The following is a 13,826-nucleotide window of genomic DNA, read 5'->3' as shown; positions in this document are numbered from 1 at the left end:
AGTTTTCTGTGACATCTCTGTTAAGTTCCTGCTGAATTTATTACAAGCAAAATAGGTATTGTTGTCTTGCATGTGTTGTGCTGTGTTTTTATAGAAATGTGGAAACTTAGCAGTGTAGTGCTATTAGTGGGCTGTGGTAGTGCTATTAGTGGGTTGTGTAGTGCTGTTATTTTGTGAGAAAATGCTGTCTCTCACTAACATCATGAGGTAGGAACACAACTGACTGACCTCTGACTATTTTGGTAGATGAAACTAAACCCCACTAGGTGGTGCAAGTAAATAAACCACCTTGCAAAATACTTCGCTCCAGATGAATAAACTTGGGGAAAGGGTGTCTTTCACCAAATTAAATACATTATTTGATTGTTTACTTGGGATTTTTTCACTTGTGATTTTGTACAATAGTTATTAAAATTTAATATTTAATGCTGTCTTAGCCTGGTCTTTTTCACATAACAGCCTTCCTATGAGCTCATTGAGGCATTTCCAGCCTTGGCATCTACTTAGAGTATTCCCTCTCAGGATATCTCTTGTTGCAGTTTATCCTATGCAGTTTATTCTATGTTTTCCTTTGGGTTTGCTTTCCTTTATAGCTCTACTGTGTACATACAGTCAAAACTGTTTGTTCAAAGAAAATATTTCAAACAGTAAATTACAGTAAGGTACTGTCAATTTACAGTGGAGAGAATAAGGTTTCAGTAGAAAATAATTTTGACATATCATGTATGTGGCTAGTCTGTAAGGGTTAATATGTATGTCAAAGAGATCAGTAGTTCTAATATGTTTTATTTAAAAATAAACAGATAAACAGAAAACCACAAGACGAAACTCCAGACTTTCACTGTACTTTTTCATTGTACTCCTGAGGTGACTATAATATAACCTTAGCAGTTCATGTTGTGTTTGTTGTTATGCTGTTATTGTCTTAAATTGAGCCTATATAACCTTTAAATATCCTCCACTCTCCACTGAAAACACCTCTTGTGCAATGGTGGTTTTACTGAAGATGCAGTGGCCCATACAGTAAAGCCAGGTGAATCCATTTGTTGTATGTACTCCACTGTTGTAAGGCAGTCTTAGAAAGTCATGACCAGCTTAAGTTTGGGCCTGAGTAAGTACTGAATGTATAAGTCTAAAAGTTTTAAGTCCTGTTTTCAAAAATAACTGTAGAACACTCTGGTTAGTATACAGTGGTATACTATGGTGGACAGGAGACAAGTCCTTTTTGGTTCTAATACTGTGAAATAAGTGAGGACAGAAAGGCAGACCATAAAATACTGATATGAAGAAAAAAAGATGACTGCTTTAAGGGATCAAACATTAATAGATTCTTTGTTCAACATCAGCAGATTCAGTAACTTGCAGTACCTTGGCCTCATAGAATAGAATTTCTAAGTGTTTGTATTTGAAGTGGAGGTTTCATCTGCCATTAATAAGAACAAACAAACCAGAATGCAGACAAAAGTTGTGTACAAGTCACCTATAAATAAAAGAAAATCATGGTCCTAGTAATGATAAAAAGACTGATAAAAAGCTTAAGAGCTACATACATTCTATGCAGCTTCCTATGAAGCAAAGCCCTTCTAAAGTGGTTAGCAATATATTGTTACATAGGTACATGCATTGACAGGAGAATAAAGCATTTATTGCTGGCTGACTGGAGTGCTACTCAATTCTGTCTGCTGTGGCCACTCTTAGGACCCTTTGAGTTGGCTACAGTGCAGAACAGCACTGGTGAAAAACAGATGATTAAATTTTGTGTTCTGCAGTTCTCCATGTATCTTGGTTGTCTGCATTATGGAAATGTGTTACTGATCATGTTGTAGCAAAAAAGATCAAAAGCAACATCTCGTATTCAGGAGAGACATGATTGCACAGTAAACCATTTCTCAAAAGCCCAGAACTGTAATTTTTATGATTAGTTTTGTGAGCACCTAGGGTATAGCATGTTTCAAGAAAATCTGGGTCTATTACCGGTACCAGTGTATGCTCCTTTATACTTTTGTAGATAGAAGTGCACTTGGTGCCTTCCCTTGTAACACCTATCCATAGGAGGAGGCAGGAGGATCAGCAGCCCGGCTGTAAAGGATCTGGAGGTGGGCACCAGTGCCACCTCCATCAATAAGACAAGCTGCCATGAGGATGAGTCTGATCAGCAGGTTGAGCAATGCCTTATCCCTTATCTCTGATGCTGCTGAAGCTCTGCCTGAAACTGTGTCTGGCATTTGGCCTTCCCCTTCAATAAAGATTTTGAGAGAGGTTGCCAAGGTGGTTAGGGCTAATTGCACACATCCTGTGAGAGGGCTGGTTGAGAGATTTCAGCTTGCTTGCCCTTAAAAGGCAGAAATGTAATAGCAGGCTGCAGCTGTTTGGAATGCAGTCACAGAGGTGGTTAAGGTAAACTCTTCTTGTGGTAGCAAGAGGCACTGGCTGTAGGTTGTGGCTTGGGAGGTTCAGGTTGTGCATGGGAGGAATGTTTGCAAAGAAGGGTGAGTTAGCACAGAGAGGTTGTGGAGGTTGTGAAGATGCAGGTGGGCAAAGCCGTGGCTACCCTGACCTCATGTTGGGAGACTGAACTGGATGGTCTCTGGAAGTACCTTTGAAATAAGACTTCTGTAATTCTATGTGGTTACCTCCCTTGGTGGACTGGAGTAAAGGGTCAAAAAATCAAAACAGGAAGTGTGAAATGAAGGGGGTAAGGTAAAAGGTCTGAGGATGGTTTTGGGCAGAGAACAGGCAGAGAACACTGCTACTTTGATAGATTTGTGTACTGAACTAAGCATTCTCATGAGAAATTATAGCTGGATAGTACATTACGTGACTTATGAACAGAAAAAATAGAAATATATACTGTAGGTGTAGAAATATTGGGACTTAAAACGTGTATTATGGGGTATTTTGAAGGTACTTGTTGAAAAGTGTAACAATACCAACCAATACAGATACATTGTTTAGTTTGAATAGGTGAAGGAAAGAGCAGTAGTATTAAATGCAAAATCAACTTGGCTATAAAGGCTAATTGTGGCCACTAAATAATGGAACTGCTATCCTGGCACATTCCCAGGATAATTCTTTGATTTAAAAACATCTTCCTACTGATTTTGCTGTCTTGCAGTGCACTGGCAGGTGGTGTTGAATTGGTCTACATAAAGATTAGGCACTGTGGATAAACTTTCAGTTGTGAAAAATGAGCAAGTATGCTTTATCCAGCTGAAAGTATAATTCCAACATGTACTGCTAGCAGTATTTAAACTGGATGTGTGATGTGGTGGCATGGGAGGATTTAGACTTTGTTCTTTGAGATTTGCTTGAAATTCAGTCATAGGCTTCCAGACACAGTGCAATAATTAATAACCTGTATGGTTTTTAACCACTCTTGGAAACATTTCCCCTGCAATTAGGAGGGAATGGATTCAAGGGGCAGATTTGCAGCCTTGGTTCTTAAGGCAAACACATACACGCTTCAAACTGGATCAAACGTTTGCTCAGTGAGCTGGGCAGTGTTCTCTTTTGACTGGTTTGAACCATCAGGAGAAGCTCCTCTGATATTGCTGGACTTGTCCTTATAAACATGTCCCAAGTTTGGGAAATTTGACACTTGTACTCTTTTATTTTTCCCCCACAAAACCTGCCTGTTGTGAGAATGAATTAGCATTAAGTCATGAGCACCTACTTTTAGCTGTGGACTCAAATGGTGATTTTCAGTGATAGAAGAGAGACTTAGTGAGTCTTTTTATCTCCAAATTTTGATTAGCATTTTGTGCTTCAGCAGCATCATCGTGTGGAAGTTTTAAATTAATTCAAAAGAGATTTTCTAATTTACCTAAAATGTGGAATAGTTGAGATAACAAAATGAAGCCCCATAGGTCATGTGGTTTCCAGTAGCAGGAAAGTCAGTTCTGCTTACTTAAGCTAATATTCTTTTTAATTCCTTCCCTCTGTCTTGCCACAGAATAAAAATAGGAGCAGGCAGAACAGAGAATCCCTTCAGCAACATTTCTTGACAAAAGTCATTGGCTGGAAAAGAGGAGAAAGACAATGATGGTCAGCTTGTGTTAAAACACAACATAGATTTCTATTACCTCTTTTTAGGATCTTAGGATGGCTAAGAATATGTGGCTTGACAAAGGTTAATCACCTGAAATTCTTCACATAAGAAATTGTGTGGATCACAGAAAGACAGAGGAAACATTTGTTGCAGTCAATTTTTATTCAGTTTATGAACTCGGTGTGTCTGGCAGACTCTGGGAACACCAGCAGACCTTTTTATGATCAGGTCCAGGAGAAAGTACTCTGCATTCACAGACTTCAAATATTTTTTAAACTCCAGGAATAAGTTTGTGTGACTAGTTTGGGTCAAAATCTTTCACATTTATTTGAAAAGAAATGAGCAGATTACAGAAAGTATTTTGCATTTCTGAACTGTAAGATATTTTGCTGCTTTATTCCACAGAAATATCTCTCTGTAAAGGCCAGCAAGCTGAAGTAGTTAATTTTACTTCACAATGCAAGTCAGTAGCATCCTTCTTCAAAAAACTGTAAAACTGATTTTGCCTAACACTGATTTGGTTTTTCATCACATCAAAGATATTTTTGCTGTCAATTTATTTTTTTTTCATTTATCTCCATATTCTATTGTTCATTTTTGTGCAATCTTCCTTTGAAGCTGTCTTTGACAGTCTGCCGTCTGCAAGCATTACTGAGTGGAAGTCACAGCATTTGTGGAAGAGAGTCTTGGCTGTACCTGTGAAATGCCTGTCCATTTCCACCACAGCTCCCTCCTCTCCTCAACTGTGGATGTGCAGCAGTGTTTTTCCCATCCAGAGGTGTTCAGACTACACAGTGTTGGTGCTGTGAGACTGCCCTGTGAGGTCCCCCAAGGTCAGCCTCCAGCTGCCCAGCAGTCAAAGCCCAGGATAGGGTAGTGAAGGAAGTTGTTTGCATTTTAGGTCTTTAGAGGGAGACATCCACACTCACCTGAGCAAAGGTTGCAGCAACAAAATGTACACTGAAATTTGACCCTTTAACTAAAAAAACTGTGCCAGGAAGGAGATGTTGTGAGGAAGTTTCCTAGAATGATGATGCTCTCAAGTATTTGCTTCTCTTCTTTGTGACTATCTGTGTGGTAAACATTCATGTAGATAAATCTGGCATTCTCTTATAAAAATGAAAAAAGCATTGATGAGCACACTCTTGCAAGAAGAGCAGAATTAAGCATGATCTCACCTTTTCAAGCACTGGTATTTTCCATGTATCTTAGTGCTTCTGTTGTTTAAACATACCCAATTCTTAAATATATATGAAGTTAGGATTTAACAGATAGATCAAGCACCTGGCATCAATCCAAGGTCTAATTCTTAATCTTCTGTACTATGGATATGGTAGATAAATTTCTCAATGGCCAATTTTAAAAACTATTCACTCAAACCCGACATAGCCCATTTCAGCCTCTCTTTAATAGGAAAGCTAATAACTTTTTCTGATGTGCTGCATAAAGCTCTGGTATTTTGTTTTCTTTTTATTGCCAGATGCAAGTGTGTTCATGTATTTACAGTCAATAAAGCTATCAGTGCTATACACAGGTTTAGATTAATAATTTCAGCCTTTCAGTCTTGGGTATCAGGTTTAGTCACTGCAGTCACTCAGGCTTGTGCTGACTGTCCAAGCTGTTGCAATGTTTCTGCTTGGAGCTACTTCTACCAGTGGGACAGCCCATTCCAGCATTTTCATTCACATTATTCAGAAGTCATGGCTCAAACAAGTCAGGCAGCACTTGAGAAGTACAAATTGTTTGTGTCTACAGAAAAGAAAGATGATGATTCCCAAACCCCTTCTTCTCCTCATTAATTTTTCTCTCTGATAGCCCCTGGTCACACTCTGACTTCCAGTTTGCATAGCTTCCAAGAGAGTTGCTTCCTTATTGGGACATACCATCAAAGAACAAGAGTTTCAAAAGAGATGCGGGATTGCCTGTCCATGAGTCTTAGGTGTGAAATTCTGTGTCCTTTCTGAGCCATCAAATCTAGAGAACATACAAGAAGGAAGAAATACTCGCTTTAGTCCTGCTGCCTGTTATAATTAGTGAATGTTTATATTAACTCTGAGAGCCAGGTTTTATGTTACCTAGACTTTTCTGTCTCTTAAATGTCTTAACAGCCCATTTCTGCCATGAGCAAACCAGTTTGTGATCATGTTGTACTTTCCCCCCCCTCTGTATTTTTGTAATACTTGCAGAATATAAAATACATCTCTACCCTAAAGCCACTGCAGCTATTCTGTGTAGAAGACCATGGGCTGGGTTAGCACTTGTGGGTGAGTGTGCCACCTCCTCATGCTTGGAATTTATTTTTCTTTAGCACATGTTGACTGTCTCCCTTCAGAGCGAGCATGCAAATATAAATAACAAATAAGATATTTCATTAAATATCTTGACACTTTTTACTGGATTTAGATTCACTTTCCACAGTTTCTGTTTCATGCTCACTTTCCTTCATCTAAGAGCAGTCTCAGTGGCAGTATAAAAATAGCTTTTAAATTGAATTTTTGAAGATCCTCCTCTTCTGCTATCTCTTACCGCTTCCTACTTCTCTTCTGATTTTACAATTCTTTCTACACTTCTCCCTGAAAATCAAGATATCCTTATGCTTTGCATTACCAGCTGTCAGGCATGATGTCGTATATGCTGATATGCCAGTGTGTTAGCTTGCTTTGCCACTGTTGGCAGCACTCTGCTGTCATGCTCAATTGAGACAGAAAGGACTGTTTCTTACTGGAAAATTAATTCATGAAAATTTCTGTAATATAATTGTTTTGAAAGAAATTAAATATACAAAGAAAGCTGTATTACAACAAATTAGTCCGTAATTTTATAAAGGTTTAAGTGTCAAATATGAATGAACTAAACACAGTGAGGCCAGCTAATTTTGTGAAATTACAGCCTCAAATTGCCACATGTGATTTGAGCACAAATTCCATCAGTTGAGATGGTTTTTGTATTTGGATTTTTTTCTTGACATAACTAGTTCTGAGCCAAAGGGAATGCCTCCCCAGGCGTCTGGAAATTATCTCTGGAAGGAGTAACCAATTTGCGTGTATCCCTCTGTGAAAGGGAAAGACAAGGTCAGAAGAATTGTATTGGAGATGATCTTTATCCTGACGTGTTCTCCTCCTCCAGCCTGCAAAAGTGGAGAAAGTAGAACATCCTCTTCTGCACTAACCTGTTTCTCCCCCTAGGCCTTTCTATCCCTTATGCTTTCATGAAGAGAACTGCCTTTTTCAGGTCATTCTGCCAGTCTAGGATGCTGGTGGGCTGCTGTTCCTAGGGATAAAATGAAGGAGCAGTTTTGCAGCAGGTTTCTTTCTCCTGGGTGCAGACTGCCCTGATGGGCTTTCTTTGATCCGTGGCAGAAGTGACCAAGGTGACTTCCTCAGAGACAGGGTGAGGCTGCAGCTGTGCTTGTGAGCTGACTCCTGTCCTGCAGTCACATCAGTGTCACCCTCAGTGTGGCCCCTGTTAGCAGGTGGCTCACCCCAGCTGGAGAATGGCTGTGAGTGCTGCAAGGCTCAGCACCTGCCTGGGGCAGCCAGCTGGGGATGCAGCCCTGCTTTGGGGGAGAGAATTCAGCCATTTGTGAGCTGTGCCATGGGGTTTGATCTTACTGGCCCTGTGCTGTTCTGTTCTTACAGAAATGACTGGTTAAAACACACCCTTTGTTTCCACTTGCAGGGGATTTTAGGCTTATCTGCAGGAGAGAAGAATCAAAAGTCTTTTTTAGACTTGACAGTTAGTACATCACTAAACACATACACAAAAAGTTCATGGCATTACAGCAAAAAATGTGCGAAAACAGTTCTGAACTTCTCTTCCAAAACACCTGTGTGTGTAAACATTTTAGAGTGTGGGTATATAAATGTAGATGTTTATTTAAACAGGTTAGAATGTCCACCTACCTAATCTATATCTTATAATTAATTTACATATAAAATGTAGTGTAGTTCAAGGGACCTGGTCTTTTTTCAGAAAGTAGATTAGAAAAAAAAAAAATGTCTTTGTTGATGTTGAAAGGCTTCTATCAGCGTAATTTCAATTTAAATCTAATTACTTCAAAATGCATGTTTATACTACTCTCCCCTTCCTCTTTTTTTTTTTTCAGTTAAGCCTTCCTAAGGCTTAAAATTATCTTGATAACTTTTCTTTATCTTTTTTAATCCTTTGTAATTTGAAGGAAAGGTTTTTTCTTGCAGTTGACAAGGACTGTGTTTGACAATGCAAGGGAATGCTGATTCTGGCTAGACAGAAAAACTGCCAAATGTACAAGGTCCTTGACACAACAGACAATCTCTTTTTTTTTAAATTTCTGCTAAAATTCATTTATGGCAATTTTAGCTATCAGTTTCAGCTTCAGTTGTTTAATTTTGTGACCTGAGATACTTTTTTTAAAATTATTCCCCCAGATTTGCAATGTCTCTATAAAAACTGTAGAAATAAGCATTCAGTATATTGATGAATATTGTGTTGTGTGTACAGTTGTCTAATATCTAAAACTATGGCTAAAAAATGGGCTTAGGTAGCTGGTATCCATAAATCAAGGTGTTGTGTCATCTAACAGGCTCTCAGCAGAACAGAAGTGATCTCCAATTCACAGACTGTTGTGTTTGCCAGTCAGGACCAATGACAGAAAGCAGGGAGGAAGTGAGTGGGAAGATTCTTTCTGCACTCTATGGTGGAGTTGCTGAGCCCCCTCTAAGCTCTGATGGTTGCACTGGACTACAATAGCAGTGTATTTCTTGTTAAAAGTATGAATTCATCCTTGTCATAGAAATCCAAAAACTCTAAAAACCATATCAGTAAGTGAACTCTATCTGTAGACCAGCTTCAGCAGTTCAGAGCCTGCTTATTTAATTTCTGTTAAGCACATTAAATGGTTCTAGGCAGGCTGTCACTATGATATTTGAAATATTGCTGTGTTTCTTTTGTTCTCTGCTTTTAGATTTCTTATACAGTAAGGTTTTCATACTCTATTCATTACAAATTTCTGGATATTCAGACTCTTATTTGAGCTTAAAGTCTTTCAAACCACAGCACAAATTCAATACTGGAAAAGGGAAGAGATGTGCACTTTGTCCTCTCCTTTTCCACAGCCTGTTGACCTCCAGTGCAGACACTAAGCCTGGAGATTCTGACTCTTACTTGGGAGCTGGTCTGCAGGTCAATTAACCCAGCAGGTGTGCATCCTTTTTGATTAGAGTAGGTATAAGGTTTGAGCCTGAAAAATAATGTCTTGGCCACAGTTTTTGCCTGAAAATAATTCTACATCAGCTTTTAGAGAAGGGCCTTGTTTTTGTCAGGTTCTTTTATTTTCCCGTCACTTCTTGTTATAGTGCTCGAATTCCTATATTCAGAACTCTTCAGAAAAATAGAGGAATGGCTGATGAAAAACTTGAGTGATACTTTGAAAATGTAGCACATACTGTGCAGTTCCAGTAGATGAAAGCAGCATGGTTGAAGGATTTAAAACATGCTTTCATATTAATCTACTATCACGTAAATATTCTAAGACACTGCTTATGGATTCCAAGTTTTCAGCTGCAGCCACAGTTTATTCAAAGTTTAAAGGGTCTATATGATGTATATTCTTTATGAAGTGTTCACTCTGGATTTTTTTACACTAGATTTTTGGCTTTTTGGTAACCAGGACTACACACTGCTGTGCTGGCAAGTGCATGAATATTTGTGGTGTTGAACTTCTGCCACATCGAAACATGGCTGTGCACTTGCAGCAAAAATGAGAAATGTGAATAATCCCTCCTGCCTTTAGAGATGGTCATATTTGAATTATGTTGGCAGGACTGAGTGAAGAAGCTTGTATTGTTAACAGTGCTGAATCTGCTCTGTAAATGCATAAGACTTTCCTTCCACGGCGATTTCAATCCAGCTTTCACCAGTCCTTGTTCACCTAAAACAAAATTTAAAGGTTTTCTTAGGTTTGTGCTGCTAAATTTGTGCTTTATGTCAGGGGAAAAGCGCACAATGTTATGAACAATTCTGTTCACTATAAATTTGTTCTTTCACTCAACTTTATAAGAAATACATTCCATTATTGTCATAAAATACACTTTTTCTTCATCCTTAAGCAAAGCAGTATCCTGAAACACTTAATTTAATTCATTGAATTTGGTAAACATTGTACTAACTTTGACTAACATGATCTTACTTTATTCCTAGGTTTCCAGAGGAGGAGTTGGCAACAGAGCCACTAAAATATGCTGAACAACTTCCTGTAGCTCAGATTATACACCAGGTAAGTCTTTTTATTTTAAAAATTCCTTTGAAAATAAAGAACATCTGTAGTACTTAAACTGCTTTTCTAGGTCACACAGAATTCATGTCCTTGTGCTGAAAGTATGTATGAGCAAGATACTCTTGTTCAGATGACAACTATTAAATTATAAACGTCTCATTCTGAATATGGCAACAAAAAGATGCTTACTGTACGACATGGTTAACACTTCAGAGCTACTTGTTAAAATTGTTGTGTGTCTGCTGATAGAAAAGAAAAAAAATCCATTAATTTCTTTGAATTTGCATCTTGACCTAAATCATATTCCCCTTCCTGAAAAAGCAGCCAAAGTATGGAGTCATTATTGTGGAATAATTGTCATGATGAGTTGAGCAGGGAAAACAATCTTTCCTCCTAATACAATTCTGAATTAGCACCATTTTTATTTCTAACTATAGCAGTGTCATCATACTTTCTGCTTTGAACAGGGCTTTTTTTGTTTGATTTATGTTTTGCACAATTAAAAAAAAAAGTTTCTGTTTTTCCTAGATTGTGCCTTCTAACTTTGCCTTTATTTAAATGCAATACTCTGCTATTGATTTAAGTAAATAAATGAGGGATGATGTGGATGTAGAGGCTGGACTTAATGTTTTTATTGTAGCATGTCTCCCCCAATTCACGGCAAGGAGGAAGAGCTCTTTTCTGTGCAGAAGATTTTATATTCCCTTCTTGCTCTTTCCTCAGAGTTCAAGGCCTGGTTTTCAATCCTTCCTGCTGGGTAGATCGGGTACCCAGTCTGCATTCAGGTGTCTCTTCGTTCTTTGCTGTCAGCCACAGAGGACTCTGCCTGTTCTGTGGAAAAGTTTATGGCCAAATAGAGTGCACATCAATAGATGTGAGTCCTACTTCAGGGATAAGTAACTACAGTTTTCTTAAGTCAGGACTAAACAAGTCACATTACTGCATTAATGTGTTCCTAATGGTATCTTGGTCGTATGGAATCTTCCAGGTAATCAAATATGCTCTGAAAAATTGACCTGAAATCTGGGGATGATAATGACAGTTCATGTTGGGAGACAAAATGGTGCAGTCCATTCACTGCCTTGAGATAAGGAAAACTTCCAGACTGAAAACTAGGACATGGTACTGGTCAGAGTAGCACTAAGCAAGATAGGCAATGTTAGATAAAGCTGTGGTTTCAGACTCAGCTGTTTTTAAACACTTCAAGATCAACAGGAGCAAATAAAAGTCCACTAGGACCCTTAATAGAATTTTGTAAACAACTTCATGTGTATTAATTATTATCATAGATCTTCCCAAATACCTTTGTCAATAAGTGTTCTAAAGCATTGAGTCTCATGCTGCAGGCAGTGCTCGTTTTACCTTAAAGGAAACATAAGCTTTATTTTAAAACCTTAAAGTGTACAAGCCTTTCCTGCAAGTTGTAAACACAAGGGATTTAAAAACTTTTGGCTGAAATCTGAACCTTCGGGAAGAATTTCTGATGTGTTCAGAACATGGAAGATTGGAAATCAGAACCAGTTTGTATGTCAGGAACTCCCTGGTGTTGTCAGAGCTTCAAATGACCCAACAGCCTGCAAATGTCACATTTAAAATTCTGTCTTCATGCCTGACTCTCAGCATAAATGAATTAAACAGCAGAGCAGGCAGCCAGTCAATATGTTCTTAACAGTGAGAGTGAGCAATGAAACAGTTTGGGGGTTGTTTGGAATTAGTAAATAGAAAGTGCATGGAATGGCTCACCTAGAGGAAAATCTCAAATAGGAAACAGAATTAACCTTTAAAATAGTCAAGCAGACCAAATGTCATAGCAATATTTTTACAGCATTAGGTGGATAATAACCACGGAGTGTTCATTTGGCCACTGTGTGTTACACTGCAATAGAATATTGTGCTGTGGAAAGGCAGAAAGCTGGGTTTATGTGCTCTTATCTGTTTGCTGAACTTGCCAGTAGTAGAGAGCTGGGGTCTGCACATGGCAGCAGAACAGACCCAACAGAACTGCAAATGTCTTGGATGCAGAGAAGGCAATAAAAGGACCATTGTTTAGCAGGGAGTTTGGCACCATGCCCTGGCTGAGCCTGCCACCAGCTGAGCATCACTGCACCAGCATTGTGCTGAATTAGCTCTGCAGAGAACCCCTTGTACCCTTCTGAGAGACCTGGCACAACTGGGACAAGATGTGCAGGGGCCTTGTTTTATGAAAAAGGATTTTTTTTTTCTCTCTAAGAAAAAAGAAGGGAATTATAAGAAACTAAAAAGTGACAAGAGTAAAAACAGTGAATAGTATTTGAGATGTTATGATGCTGTATCCAAATGGATACATACATACTCTAGACATACATAACAGCATCAGTGCTGTGTACTTACAGCATAAATATACATTAAAATTTCACAGTGGTGGACAGGCATCCTAAATTAATATAATATATAAAGTACATTTTAATTACACTTTTAGCTGACATAGCCACTAGTACTATCCAGCTTTAAAATTGGATAAATTTATTCTCCTGAACACTACTAAAATACTCCTTGTGCTTTTAACTGAAATAAAAAGCCTCTAGTGCTTAGTAAAGGAATGCAGTCATTAATATAAACTTGTAAAAGTTGAACTTTCAGAGTAATGCCCACATGAGACAGCCTTTTTAATGAGATTCTCTCTGTACAGCCATGCATACAATGCTGCTATTTACAGTAAGTTTATTCTACTTAGAATAAGGCAAAAAAAAAAAAACAAAAAAAAAACAAACCAAAACCCAAACCAGAAAGAGAAGAAAAAGGAGCGATTACTTTAATTCTTCACTTGTCTTTAGTCAGAGCAGGTCTGGTGGAAGAGCAGGGCAAACTGCATTTGAGAAGATTGTTTCCATTTATCATAAATGGTATTCATTGCTGGCCTTGTCATTCAGCAAGTCATTTTAATAAAAGTACCTTACTTCAGTGCCAGTGCTTGTGCTTGGAATATCATTGTGTGTTAACATATTTGGCCTAATCGGGATTTAGGATATTGAAAAGACTTAAATTGTAATAGGTGTCTTACTGATGGAAGAATGTTTTATTGATGGAAGGCACATTTCAGCAGATAAACACCAGATCTCCTGATGGTGTTATAATTGAAAACAAAATGAAACAGCAAATTCAAACCAGGATCAACTTGCATACTTATTTTAGTCCATTTCAAACCATTAAGCAGATAAATGAACATGCTGTTAAACCAGGATGGTATTTCAGGAAAGTGACTTGCAGCCTGTAGTGGAAATTGCACAATTTACTTGAAATCTGACACGGTTTATAGTTGAAGATTTACTTAAAAATAAGGAGCTCCTTAGGTATTTTTTCATGGGGGGAATGTTACATGTAATATCCAATTAAATTAGATTGAGTTTCATTTTGGAGATAAAAGTTGGTTTGGTTTGTAGGAGTTTTTCCCAGTGCTTTTCTGTTGCCTCTCCATGAGAAGGCTTGGTGGAAAATGGCTTTGGGAATGTCAGGAGCTGGCTGGGAGCTGTGTGGCCCCTGCAGGAG

The 13,826-nt window shown here is 38.3% G+C and overlaps 1 protein-coding gene across 1 annotated transcript in view; it reads left to right on the top strand.

Annotated features, from left to right (window-relative positions):
• The window catches only part of PIGK (phosphatidylinositol glycan anchor biosynthesis class K), a 61,962-nt gene that overhangs the window by 29,081 nt on the left and 19,055 nt on the right, over window positions 1–13,826 (top strand). The window contains exon 10 of the mRNA XM_077785396.2: window positions 10,226–10,301. Coding sequence (XP_077641522.1) covers window positions 10,226–10,301 — 76 coding nt within the window. The remainder of the gene's footprint in view (window positions 1–10,225; window positions 10,302–13,826) is intronic.

The sequence above is a fragment of the Lonchura striata genome, chromosome 8, assembly GCF_050655825.1.
Source record: "Lonchura striata isolate lonStrDom1 chromosome 8, ASM5065582v1, whole genome shotgun sequence".
NCBI classification, from domain to species: domain Eukaryota; kingdom Metazoa; phylum Chordata; class Aves; order Passeriformes; family Estrildidae; genus Lonchura; species Lonchura striata.
The sequence above is the reverse complement of the archived record's forward strand: the minus strand, read 5'-3'. Positions and strand labels throughout refer to the sequence as shown.